At 35.4% G+C, this 14749-nt stretch overlaps 1 protein-coding gene across 1 annotated transcript in view; it reads left to right on the top strand.

Annotated features, from left to right (window-relative positions):
• Positions 1 to 1071: 1071 nt before the first annotated feature.
• Positions 1072 to 14749, top strand: part of LOC116163074 (protein sickie-like) — a gene marked incomplete at its 3' end in the record, with an annotated part of 118791 nt that continues 105113 nt past the window's right edge. Inside the window, 2 exon segments of the mRNA XM_031476920.1 lie at positions 1072 to 1227; positions 11042 to 11260. Coding sequence (XP_031332780.1) covers positions 11177 to 11260 — 84 coding nt within the window.

The following is a 14749-nucleotide window of genomic DNA, read 5'->3' as shown; positions in this document are numbered from 1 at the left end:
CAAACAAGGGTCACAAATTAATTATTTGCCGCAAGTGTACTTCCTATTTCGTAATAAACTAAGATTAATTAAAAAGGTGAATTTCGAAAAAGATGAACTACGTTTTTTAGCTAATCTTATTTTACTACGAACTAGGGAGTACACTTGCAGCAAATACTATGCGATCAAAAATGAGTTACTGTCGAGTCACCTTTGGAATTTTTGTTTATTAATTTGTTATTTAATTTGTGAGTCTTGTGACACTTTTCTGGCATTCTTTTGTTTTTTTTTATTATCACGGCCTACTCCTGTGTATAACCATGTAATTAATTAATGGGCGCATTCGTTATTATGTAAATTACATACAACTTATTTAAGATTAGAATGTAAAAACCAGGAAATCCAAGATATTTCGAAAACTATCAGAGATAGGACATTATTATCAAAAGTTGAACAGTTTTTGGAGGAGCTAAAAGATGACAGAATTATATACAGAGAGTGTTCCTGTTCCACTTAAAAAAGTGCAAGTTTTAACTGACCTTTGTAGGGGAGATTACGGCAGCTGCCCTTTTCTATAAAAGATTGTACCTTACCATTTCAGCTTTTCCGAGGAAAATGATTGTGGTATGCAGTATAGTAAACATTGGTAAATAATTTCTAACCCCTCAATTAGAAAATCAAGGAAAGTGCATGCGGCGTATTTCTTTCCATAAGGAATGGCGTAATCAGTATACGAGAACTTATGCGCGAACAGGGAAATTCAAAACTGTTGATTTTTATGTATTGTAGTGGTCCCTCGAGGGCCATAAAAAATTTGGTCCGGTCGAAAATTAGACAAATGCGGTACGTTACCGAAATCTGACTTTTCGCAATGGAAAAACGAGCACGGCCACTGCGGCAAAGGGTCGAGTCGAGTGTTGTCGGTTTTTACAGCACCGGTGGCGCTTTCCATAAATAAATAACCCTTAATAATGTTTTCGTTCAGTAGGTGAAATAATCATAGTGAGCTGATGCGTAGGAGGCGCGTGCGTAACGGACGCCAGTCGGCGCCTTGCCTGCAGGCGTGCAGTCAACTTTTGGGTTACCGGTCTGTGAAACGTTCGGGACGCCCGGCGTCGTTTCCGTCCGCAAGCGGAAATACTAATATATTCGCGTTTCAAGTTTGTTTGTGTTGTTACACGTTATTGACGTTTATAGTTAAAATATTAGTGTTGTTAAATTTCTTTTTACAGTGTTGTTTTACGTGAGGTAAATTCAGGATGCGATTTTTGATCATTCTATTTTTTTGCTTGTTTATATAAAAGTCTTGAATGAAAAAGACTGTGCGCTATGAATGAAAGTGGAGGCTTCCGATTGGGATAGTAACAACCACCAAATTTTATAAAATGTACTTGCACTTTTCAGCGAAATATAAATAGAGATGCGGAAGTCAATCGAACTTTTTGGCACCAATAGAATGCTTTTTTTATGCTACTTTAACAACACGTACCGTAATTTAATTAAAAGCAATTACAAAAAACGCACCGCAAATTGCACGATGGAAATTTATGTCTTTAATTGCCTACAATCAAGATAACATTTAATTACGCCGTCTTTAACACTCATTTTTTATGATAGGAATCAATACGTTTCAGGAACGAAATTCTCGTGGTATGAGTAAAATGTAATTTGAAGTCAAAAAGTGGATTGTAACAATATTGCATTCGCTTTACAAAGAGATAATTGGCAGATTTAATTGAAATTCAGTTTATAAACGCCGAAACTAACATTCGTCGATATAAAGCTGAGTGCAGATGTACAAAGTGAGGGTTTAATTTTGTGAAGCTAATCGAGTTTGTTATAATTGGGGTAATATTAATATGGTCAACGCACGATCTAGAAAATTCTGATCGTGGTGTATGAAACTGTTTGCGGTAAAATTCGCACCGGTAAATTCACCTCCGCAAATCCTCCCCCGGTATATTCGTCCTCAGAAAACTTCTCTCCCGCAAGAGTCGTGCCCAGAATACTCGCTCCCAGAAAATTCACTCTCGGAAAATTTGCTGGTAGTATCTTCCATCTCGAGGAAAATTCGCTCCCAAGAACTAGGGCACTCTTTTAGGAGTCACAATAGTGTCTAGACCACCTATTTTCCTATGCGCGACTACCAGTTTGCTGATACTCAACTGTTAATGTTGTTCGGGACAATTTACAGTTGTCAGTTCAATTTCTGTGAGTTGCGGTAACGGAGGGAAGATGGAGGAGAAAACGTAGTTCTTTCCTTCACGGTGTTGAATCAAGAAACTGTTGTCAGCTTTTTTCCCCCTACTCCTTAGCAAAGATTGGTGCAAAGGGAAAGAACACTGGTATCACGGTGTAAAATGGATAAAGGTGTATGAACTGCTCTTTCAGTTGTGAAGCAATGTCATGGTCGATTCAACGTATGACAGAGACGGAAATCTTAGGTTCTGTTTATCCTCGTCGTCTTTATCACGCTTCTAATGAAAATCGCGTTCGTATGCATTTATTTCAAGACACAGAACAATCGAAATAGATGCGAAAAAATATACAGGGTGTTGACTTGCGTAACGCATCATAGGGATTTCAATGTAAAATTCATAACATGCGATTATTGGCTCCCCAAATTATTTTAGAGCAAAAATGTATTAAGGTTTTTTGTAGAAAAAATTTTTTTACGCCAATCAATCGTATTAGTTTTCAATTTTTTACATAATAAAGACGGAAAATTGGAAAAATAAAACGCGCATCTTTTTCAATAATCTGCGATGCCATGGAATTTTCTAAAACAAAACAATATCCAGTTATCAATTAGCAGCAGCTCGAAATGGATTTTATGATCGACTTGGTTTCTGTCTTGCACTTAATGGTGACTTATTCGAACATTTATTGTAAATTGTTATATTAGGAAACCGTTTTTAGTAATTTGGTCTTTCTTTATGTTGAATTCGCTGTTCTAAATATAATACTTTTTGATAGAATTTCATTTGTTTTATAGCAGACATTTCATGGCATGACGGATATTGGCGTAGTTTTTGTATTATAAAATTCCATGACATCACAGATTATTGAAAAAGATGGGGGTTTTATTTACAGGGTGCGTCTAAAGTTTTTACTGTTAAGTGCACCATGGCATTTATACGTAATTTGTACATTTATTTGCTTTCAATGGTTCATTTATGTAAGCCATAAGGTAATATATCTTCCTTGTCTTGGAGAAGAAAGTGGGTGCCAGCTTCGTTTCTTCAATAAGAGCCTTTCCAACATCACCTTTTAGGCCTTTGCGGCATTGTTAATGGTGTTTCACATCCCCACATTAATTGTAGGTTCGCCGTACATGTCGGCTATTGAGCCAAAACAAGGTCTTATTTGCTTCCAATGGTTTAAAGCAGGGCTGATCAACGCTTCTAACGGGCTTCCCAAATAGATAATTCACACATTTTCGGCGGACCACTGATGATCCTTATTGTAAAGGGCGTTTTTTAGATGTATGTTTCAAATGATATAAAACACATTCAAATAATGGTTGGTAATGGCTATGGTATTGGCTTTATTTGATACCATTCATGATTAAATAAGATTTTTGGCATATTGTTTATTGTGTTTAGTGGAATACCCTGTATATTTTAATCTAAAAAGATAACATATTCAATATTCTTCTGAAAAATATAACACACCATGAATGATATTGGTTTTATATGCGATTTTTTTAAACTTTATTACTTTAAAGCACAGTAGGCAATGAAACAATCTTTTACTTAGTTCTCAAGTTTCTAGGTATGAGTAGTTTTTTTAATTTATTTTCTTGTGTCAACTATTTCTTCTACTCTTTGTTAAAATATATTGTTTAGTGTCTTTCCAGCTACAATGTCAACATAGTTTCGTTTCTAGGAGATTAGCTTTTGTTTCATAGCCGACTGTGGTTTAAAGTAATAAAGTGTATATGAATCGCATATAAATCCAATGGCATCTATGATTTTTATATTTCTGAAAAGAGAGTTTAATGTGCTATCTTTTTGGATTGAAATCTACGGGGTGTTCCATTAAAAAAATCAAATTCTGACCGTTAACTTTTTCACCTGACCCCGTATACTTATTCTGAAAACGGCAGACTCGCCATACATTTTTTCGGAACATGCACAGTTTTGCATTTTGCAAAAAAAGTTTCGAATTGTACATTTTGTGAATTTTAGTTCTACGCGCCCAAACCTACAAAACTTCTAGGGAAAAATCCCTAATAACTGCCCTATTAGCAGCACATCTGAAAATGTTGTTGGCGAAATTCCGAAATTTGTGCCGCCAATGTTCTGCTAACCTCACGGGTCCCAATTTCGGTTTTTGAAAGCCGATTTTTTCACTCGAGATAAATGTTGATGTGAGAAGAAGCCGAGTGGGACAATGACACCAGTGTGTGCGTGTACCTACCGGGCGCGGATATAAAGCCCCCCCCCCCCCTAGACCCTCCTAGACAGTGGTAGTTACGCAGGCGGTCACCTAGTGCCTATTGGAAAAGACTTATACATTCCAATTCTTAATCATTTAATAACTGACTTAAAACATCGTTTTAGTGAAAAAAAAATTTTTTAATTTAAACATAAATATATTAATACCTAATACTCTTCTGGCAGCTGCAGATGATAACTTTTGAGTGAAGTGCAGCTATACACTGTGTCCCAGATTTCGTTTTTATTCTCGTCTGATGCTATTTGAGCAGATACAAAAAAAAACATTTTCTCATTGTCACTTATTGAGTTATACAAGAGACATTGAGACGTTTCATTTCGGAGAAATCATTATCAAGTTTATTTTTTTATATGGCCCGTAAAAAGTAGATACTATATTGAGTAGCATTTTTTCCTACGAATAAAACGATGTACGGCACACAAAAGCAAACAAATGTGGGAAACTGTTGGTTTCAGCAAGATGGTGTACCTGCGCACAATGCCCTAATCGTATAAGGATACCTATATTGGAAAAATTTCGTGGAAAATAGATTTGCGCCGACAAAAAGGAAAACTAAACTAAACTAAACTATTTTTAAACGTATAATAAAGGTTTCTTTAATATATTCACTTCAAAATTGTATGCGCCCCTCCCCAGACCAAATCATAAATCCGCCACGGGTACCTACGTTTTCAGAAAGTCACGGTGATGAGACAAGCTCTGCTGGGATAAAGTTGTGAGTTACGGTTTCGCTCTGAAGCGGCGTAAGTGCTAGGATTTAATAGCTATATTAATGGGAAATTATAGTCGACATTTTACATATAAGACAGGTAATGGACATGACCACCAAAGTAAACTTTCAAACTAAATTGAAATATTTACATTCGATGTTTCCATATAGAGACCACCTGTGATGGAAATACTGCAACTGATCGTAAAGTAAATATTGTGTTTGCATAACCGAAACCGGGAAAATTAGCACATAAAACTTGAATTCAATTTCATGCTACGGTACGTATTGCAGGGCTCACAAATAAATCCTTCCAGTACACATTACCCTGTCGGTGCCTTTATAGTGGCATGTTTATTAATTGCTATATTTTTTTTCATTTTTAATCAAAACGGTGCTTTTCGTCGGATTGACAAGTGGTTGAAGCGGAGAAAAGTCAGGGCGTTTGTCATTAAAACTTTCGCCGAGCCAGAGCAAAGACACTGAAAATTAAATATAGGTAAAATGACTCAGCTCTTCCCGGCCTTATTTTTTTCGTGCTATATTTGGATTCAAAAACCATTAGGTGTATTTATATCTTTACGTTGAAAATTTCTCTATTTTACGTAACTTGCACTTTCTGATCGAATTCTCCATTGATTGATTGATATTCTACAAAGATTCGTCAAAGTAAAGTGGGCGACTTAAGGATTATTAAGGTAACCCACGCAACCGGAAATCCGCCCGAATACCACCTCCCAAAGTAATAATTTAATGCAAAACTTTGACAAACAATAGAAATGTACGTCACCGTTTCGTTGAAGATCTTTGTCACGTCTACATAGAAAAGTACACCAAGTGCAAATCTCATTCATAAAGTGAAAGGGCGGAACAGAGTGGGGTGTAGACAATTTTAAATTCCAATGCTTTTTTCACTTTTCGGCAAAGGCACATTTTTAATCTATGGCAAAGGTAATATGTGTTGGAAAAGGAACGTTAAATCTGCCACCCCCCGGTTCTTTTAGTGCATAGCATAATTTTTAGAAAAGTACCTACCATCGAACGGAACACCAGAAGCCTGTAGGGTTGGAATTCCTTAAAAAAGGATTCGGTGGCCTTCATAAAACTACAATAAATGTTCTTATGGCTGAATGTTTCGAGAGAGAATGTAACACCAGTGGCGTCTGATGGGTGTGGAATACCGCCCAGTGCACAAAAATCTTATGAGGTGTAGGAAAAGAAATGTTGAATCTGTCATGTTTTGAGGTATACCGTTTCTTCTATCGCTTCTGATATTAGAAAAACGGGAGGTATAGGCTGGCGCTAGCTATTGCAAAAGAATTCAGAACGTTGTCTTAAAAGTAAATCAAAACGGTGGACGTGTAGAAGACCGAAGATACTGTAGGCAAATTTTCCGAAGGCAAATCTTCTGGGCAGAGTTTTCTTGGGGGCACAAAATTCTGGACAAATCCCCGATTCAAATTGTGTGAACAGGCAAACATCCCATTTGATAACTACGGGTTTTCTTGGAAATGCTATACATATAGTGTTTCAGAAACACTCTACAGGGTGTTTTTTTGGGAGCTTTAGTTAAATGTTTCTGGAAAAGTAAAATAGGTAGGTTTTTGAAAATGTGTACTTAGGAGTTACTCTGAAGGCCGAATCGACGTAAAATATTTTCAAAATGGCCGCACTTCCGGAAACACCGGAAGTAGATAGTAACTTCGTTATTTTAAATGGTAAATTGGTAACCCATATTGGATTTTTGGATTCTACGTGAAATTTCAATTCTTTTGATACCCATATGTCGATATCTGCCATTTATGCTTTTTAAGTTATTTTGACTTTAAGAAAAAAAATTGCGGATGCAGATGGTACCTTGATAATTGATTACTTGAAAACGGTTGTAGTCATGGCAACCTATTTTTATCAGTGCATAGAGAACAAATAGGGCTTTCTTTTAGTGTACTTAAAGAAAAAGTTAAGTTGCGTACGACCGCCCCTATGGAAATCCAAATTCAAGAAACTTCAAAGTCTACAAACTCAGTTTTTTTAAATGGAATGACCATGTTCTTAATATTGCATGAGATGGAGAATCGAAATTGGCATATTTTGATATTACGGATGTTCCTATAGGTATCTTTAACAGTTTCTGATTTATTCCTATTTCGTTTAATTGATCTCAGAATTGATGCCATTTTTTCTTTTTAGTAGTTGGCCATGATTTTATAACAATCGAATTTTAAACAAATCAAGGAATGGATTCGTTAATATCATTGATTCTAGTCTAAATGATTCATTAATAAATAAGTTTTTTGTTAAGGATATAGGACGGAAAATTTTTGACAAATCTAGACAGAGTCGTTCAACTGAATTTCTTAAACAACGCATAAGTCTGGAAATTAAGAGAGGTAATGCGATATCTGTTCTAGCAACAATTCCATACCAAAACTGTTTCAACGAAGTTTTTTATATTTTGCATTGAATTTAGTTTGTTAATCTTGCATTTGCAATTCAATTCATTTTCTTAAATATTCTCTTGTAGAGCTTTGTATCATTTGTGCTTCACCGGTATGTAGTGCATTTGGGGGTACAAAATTTCTAAAATTCATTCAATTTCGTTCCAGTGTTCGAAGAATGTACGGCAAGCACTTGCCGCGATTCTGTCCATTTCACCATAAATAACAATTAAATTCCAAAATAGGTGAAACCACTGCGAGTCATTTTTCGATTTTTGAAAAACTTATGTCTCGACTTATGTTAACCTATAACAGTAGGTGACGGATTGGTGTCACTAGATTTGTTTAAAATTCAATTGTTATAAAATCATGGCCGACTACTAAAAAGAAAATCCGAAAAAAATAGTGTCATTTCAATAAAATGGGAATAGGTAAGTCAGAAACTGTTAAAGATAGCTATAGGAACATGTATTGTCAAAATATGCCCATTTCGATTTTTTATCTCATGCAATAGTAAGAAAATGGCCATTCCATTAAAAAAACTGAGTTTTTAGTCTTTGAAGTTTCATAAATTTGGATCTCCATAGGGGCGGTCGTACGCAACTTAACTTTTTTTAAGTACACTAAAAGAAAGCCCTATTCATTCTTTAGGCACTGCTAAAAATGGGTTGTCATGACTACAACCGTTTTCAAGTAATCAATTATCAAAGTACCATCTGGATCCGCCATTTTTTTTCTTAAAGTCAAAATAACTTAAAAACCATGAATGGCAGATATCGGCATGTGGGTATCAAAAGAACTGAAATTTCACGTAGACTTCAAAAATGCAATAAAAAATAGGGGTTGCTATTTAAAATAACGAAGTTACTATCTACTTCCGGTGTTTCCGGAAGTGCGGGCATTTTGAAAATATTTTACATCGATTCGGCCTTCAGAGTAACTCCTAATTACAAATTTTCAAAAACCTACCTATTTTACTTTTCCAGAAACGTTTAACTAAAGCTCCCAAAAAAACACCCTGTATAGTGCGGTGATTTTTTTCGGAAGCGAATATTCTGGACACGAATCTTCCGGGAAAAGAATTGATATTTTTTCTCCGTTTTTGTTTGTAACAAAACCTAGCATAATTTTTGTAGGTTGCACACAGAAAAAGTAAGTCTTTCGAATAATTTAATAAAAATTTGGATTGGGGCGGGCAAAATTTTTTGTTTCAAAAATCCGGCCCGTTATTCTCCGTTTCCGTAGGCCCAATATACAGATGGGAAAATTTTATTTTTGAAAACTTGCTTAAAATAATCTAAAACGTCGACATTTTTGTTTAAATTTTGACATGTGCAAAAACGCAATAGCCACCTAGCGTATATAAATGTTTATAAATTTTTATTGTCATTTTTCAAGGGATGATATTTTAGGTAGATTTAATATGAATTGCAATCTTTGATATCAGTGTCCAAACACCATTACATATGATTTTATTTATGCATACGCATATTTTTGCATATTTATTATGCATCATTATCGCTAACTTCACAAGAAATTTACAAAATCTGTTGTTGGCTGGTTATTGCTATCTTCACACGGGAACACAACGTTACAGTAGATAACATTTAAAAAAAACAACTCTAACATCGCTGGACGTATATTAAAATTTTACTGTTGCTGATTAGTGTCAAGACAAGCACTTTTCCTAAAAAACCGAGGGTCCAACGTGTTTCGTTTGGGAGCCACCTCCAAAGCAGTGGTGTAATTTGGATTTCTTCTTTAATTTTTTTCTCAGCAACCATAAGTTTGCTCTTGTTATCTCTTTTACAAAGGTATATAAATGAAGAATGGGGTCATCCCGCCTTCATTTTTTATTTCTGATCCACAAAGTACATTAAAAATAAAAAGACCCATGTGTCCTCAATTTTTATTTGCGAGTAAAATAAACCCAAAATAAATTATTGAAAAGCTGTGTTTTTAGTCCCAATTTGAAACGCTTCAGACTAAATACGTCACAAACCTACAACCAATCACGTAGAAGTGAGCTGGCAACCTTACGCGAGGGTCTGACGTTTGTCACATTTGACGTTTTGAGAGGGATGTTTAACTGCATCTACACAGCCGTCTATAATTACAAGCCATGCTGAGAAGTTTGGCAACGTTGTTCGAAAGTCAATCGGTGGGCCGATGTAAATTTTAATGGCGTCTTGTTGCTCTTGCAAAATTGCATTTTTCCTCTCTCCTGTGTTTCGCCTTGGCGGTTTTAATGTAGAAGAAAGATACTTAGGCAGCTTACAATTGTGCATATATATTATTTATTTACAAAAATGGATAATAACATTTTTATTTGACTTTAAAATTCGGAACGCTGTAAATTGGTAACTGCATCATAATGTGTTTTCCATCGAGATCTCCGAAATTGGTGAACTTCTGTCGAAAGAGGTGTAGGTGAAGCACACGCTTGAGCACTTAATTTCGGCAAAAGGATAGTAAATCGCTGTGCATCAGCCAGGTTTTATCAACCACCAGGTGTGATTCAGAATGGCAGATTTTAAGCCCGTCGCTATTCCAGTGGGTCTAGGTACGAAGCTTTTAAAGAGGGGAGCCCCGTAGACTTCAAATTCCCGTACCATGAACTCTTGGGAATAAGTTGAAAGGTTCCTTCAGAAAATCGATTTGACATGTCCGTGCTAGAATACCTGAAATACAAACTAATTGTGTTTTTTCACGATAAACACTTACCGTACTTACGTACCACGTAGTGTGTAGGTCATATTTGAGCTTGTACAGGTACTTTGAACAAATACAAGTGCTTGTAAAGGGTCCAGTAACAAGTAGCCTGCTTTAGAGGTTAAGACAACAAATCCATATATTTCGTTTAGCAACTTACCTGAATAATAATTTCTGTTCATTCTATACGGAGTAACACAAATTGTCGCATTCTCGCTCTGTTAAAACAGGTAAATAGGAATATTACACCCAAAACACGTATAAAATACACCTGAAATCTGTCAAGTTGAATTAGGAAATCGGCCTACCATGCAGTGTTGCCATAATTCTCAGCACGGCTTGTAATTATAGACGGCTGTGATCTAGCACGAAAGTGACAAGTGCCTGTGACAGATGACGCAAGTTATAAATGCCATTCTCCTGCAATATTGCCAAGTCGTTATGTCATCTGAATGGTTCTAGGAGCTGATTGGTCGGGCTTATTACGCCACAGAGCCCGCCACAATCATATCGTTTTGAATAAACCTTTAAAACCGCACATGTTCATTAGTTTTTTAAACCCCCATTGAATTGGCCGTAGGTATGCAAATAAGGGTATTGTCAAGTGCCCCCCCCCCTCCCCTCCTCTCCAGGTTTATCTCCTTTATAAAGTGATGTAAACAAAATCGAAGTGCAAGGAATATAAATTTGAAATGAGAGACTGTAGATTGGGCAAAAAGTAGTATGATCAGAAATCTGTAAGTTTTCAGAACTTTGTACGTCTTCCAAATATCAGTATTATAATAAAGTCGAAATGTTATTACACAAAACCACAAGTGCCAGTAGTGAAATGAATTAGTGCATATCGAAAGGAAAGCACTCTCGCCAGCTAGTCGGAATGTTTCCTGGATGTATACGAGCCCCGAGATCCGCACAAGGATCTACAGACGATATTACAAAGCAGACCAAATCAATTGTTCAGGTAAGTGTTTTGGTTTTAGATTTATCGCGAAATATTACCAAACCACTCTTTACACTTCACATTTTTTATGAAACAACAAGGCGCGGTTTCGTAGTCGTACATCGATGCCAATTTTAATTGCCAATAACTTTTACGATTTCCTTTGACTCATGATGTTTCATAAAAAATCCCATATTTGTTGAATCTCCACAATTTTTTGTTTGCAAATTTACGGTCATTAACAAGTCTGGGAATTCATTAAGATTAGCCATCAGAACTCAGAGTGTTATGACGTCATATTTATATTTATTTTTAAATGTGCTGAAAAAGATTCATTTTCATCAACCCCTGCTCTGACATTCCAAGGTGGTCACAATTATTAAAGTATCTCTTAAAAATTACTAATAAACATTGGGGAGGCCGACGAATATTCTTTGGTAAAAATATAAACGTAACTATAATGAATACCTTTTTCAAAACTAAAAGTAGTGTGTAACTTTACTGCACAACTCCAAGTATACAGATCCATACAAATTTTTGTGTCCCCCTTAGTTTAGTACTCTACACTCAATAAAATAACCGCAACTTCTTGTTTAGTCTCCGTTCTGAGATCCCAAGCACAGGCAAAATTGTATTTAATGAATTTTTCATGATAAATACACAAGTTCAAAAATTTGGTAGTTTTCGGGGGTTGAATATGATGTATTTTCAAGAACATGTACTTTTTAAAATAGTTTGATAAATAATAATTATAATTATAAGAATAAATTATTCTTCTAAGAACCGTTTTTCTGGCAATTTACTTCTACTCGTCCTAGAATATTTTTAGATTATTGGAATGTGTATAAAACCTTCAGAATCTTCAGCCCCCCTTAGAATTATTGAGTAAATAGTTGGGTTATAAGGTAGTATGCTATATTTATTTCTTGGCAAATGATTAATGGAGAGGGGGCTTTTTACACATAAACATTTAAAGGCCGCCTGGCATACAATCAAAATTTACTCGGCAAGAAGAATCAAGCCCTTAGAGAAATTCTCCGAAATATTGTATTCTCCCTTCCTCCAACATTTTTTCGAGATATTCACAATTAAGTTTTTAGATCGCCAGTAGATGTGTCTTTTCCAGACGATTTTTCCGCCCTTTGAGAGTACCCTCCTTCGCCACTCCGTTCTGAAGGTATTTGCACTGAAAGTTTTGACATCATCAGTAGATATGTGTCGTTTTCACACTGTTATAGCAAACAGTTTAAAAGAAATTTAAGATAAAAATGCAACATTTTCTTCAAATATTAAACAAAAGTGTTCAGAATCATTTCAAGTGCTTTTTAATAGGCACTTCTAAACCGGGAAGTCACGTATGCAGCACTATAAGGCTCTGGAAATGACTTAAGTGTTTAATAATACGAAAACACGTAAGAAATAAACCGATACAACGAAACATCGAAGGATCCTCAGTATTACAATCACTTTTAACGACAATTTATTTTAATCTTGTAAAATACATTTTATAGTTAACAAAAATGCATCAAATTCATGTCTTGGGCATTGAGATAATGCTCTTTGTTTTTTTCCCAACGATCTTGCTGCATAAATAACGATTTTGACATGTTTTGATCAAAATCTACGTGGTCGCCAAAAATGCATCAAATTCATGTCATTGAGATAATGCCCCTAGTCGTTTTCCCAACGATCTTGGTGCATAAATAACGATTTTGACATATTTTGATCAAAATCCATGTGGCCTCAGAAAAATAATTTAAATTTTTTGAATCACACACATGCAGTTATCAAACGTGCACGATATCAACTCTTTCAACATCAAGATAATGCGTTTGCAAGCTTTTACAACTCTAAATTCATGTGTAAAGAATAATTTTGGGTACATTTTGCTCTAAAACTTTTGATCTAGACTACAGAGAAGAGTTATATTGAATTGTTACACTTCTAAGAGTCATAGGGAATAATCTAAGCCCGAGTCTAAGCCTGAACTCGATACATGAGCTAGGGAATGAAATATGTTGATTTCTATTACCTATATTGAGTTCGCAGTTTTTCCTGTTCCCGATTCACTCCAAGTCCTACAACTTTTGTTCCTGTTGAATCAGCTTCCTGAAAATTAATAGCGTCCGTCCTTAATGTCCAACGTACCCGTACACCAAATTTCAACACAATCGGCCACTTTTAAAAAGAGTTAGAGCGCACACGGACGGACGGACGGACGACAATACTATACAAAACTATAAAGGATCTGAGGATCCTTAATAATGAAAGTGCTACACAGGGTGTAGAGTTGGTTTACGCACCAATATTTTCTCCCCTAATTATTTTACAGGAATGTTGTAAATCAGTTTTTTGTATATTGTAAAATTCCACATTTACTAATGTGCCCATTTGTATTTTTTCTTGTGGGAAATCGCAGAAATTGAGGAAATTATAAATTGGCATTTTATAATTATAAATCTAATTTTTGTTTCAATAATTGATTTCTACTAAAATCACTGGTGCCGTGGAATTTATTGAAACAAAAACTCGATTTTTACGCAAATACTAAATTGTAAATTATTTATTTTTTCCGGTTTCCCGAATTGAAAACCCATAAATGAGGATATTAGCAGACGCAGAATTTTTCAAGGTACGAGAAACCTATTTGCAACTTTCCTCTAAATTAAAAAAATTAGGAGGAGAACTATTTCGATACAAAGAAATTACCAATGACATCCCTATGGTGCGTAAACCGTTTCTACACCTTGTATAGGTGTTTTGGGTCTCAGTTTTACACTGAAGAGGCTTTGGACAACACTAGATTACAGTATAACGCTTGTTATTGCGCATTATCTAGTTCTAGACCCTTAAGAACCTACCAGTTTTCGATGCGCTATCATAGATTATTGAATCCTTTCTATTTTAGAGCTTCGTAAGCACTTAACAGATAATTCTAGTTCCCTTCTAGGTCTTTATAGGATTTTTATACTGTGAAACGGACCAAAAAAATTCCTGATAGGACCAAGGTTTTCGAAAGCCACGTGGACGCGTCTCTGAGTGCATTTTAGAGCAACAGAAATCGGGTAAGAGCTCTCGAGCTTTTTTCCAATGCGCATTATAGAGCTTTTTTAAGCAAAACACCCTTTTCAGGAGCTTCTTCTGTTTGAAGCATTGATTAAGTTTCCTTGACTCCTGTACCGATATATTTTCATACTGAAAACTAAGCAACTATCTCAGATGCAAGAAAAAAATAAATCATTCTATTTAAGCTCTTTAAATGCCACAATTAATTTGTATAATTGAATATTTTATTATGACAAGAAGTGTACACTAATTTGCATGTACTGCCATTAAATCAATTAATCTTTCCGCGACAGCAGATATGCAGATTACGTCGCTATAAATGCGTTGAACCGTTTTAATGTCAAAAAGAAGTGTAAAAAAATGTGTTGATGGGCTTGGTTTATGGCAAATCGCGAAGGAGAGTCGCTTTTTACCAGCTGAAAGAATCTGAAACGTTTGTTGTGC

Source organism: Photinus pyralis, unplaced genomic scaffold (genome assembly GCF_008802855.1).
Source record: "Photinus pyralis isolate 1611_PpyrPB1 unplaced genomic scaffold, Ppyr1.3 Ppyr1.4_LG2, whole genome shotgun sequence".
NCBI classification, from domain to species: domain Eukaryota; kingdom Metazoa; phylum Arthropoda; class Insecta; order Coleoptera; family Lampyridae; genus Photinus; species Photinus pyralis.
Note: the sequence above shows the minus strand (reverse complement) of the source record. Positions and strands in the feature narration are given on the sequence as shown.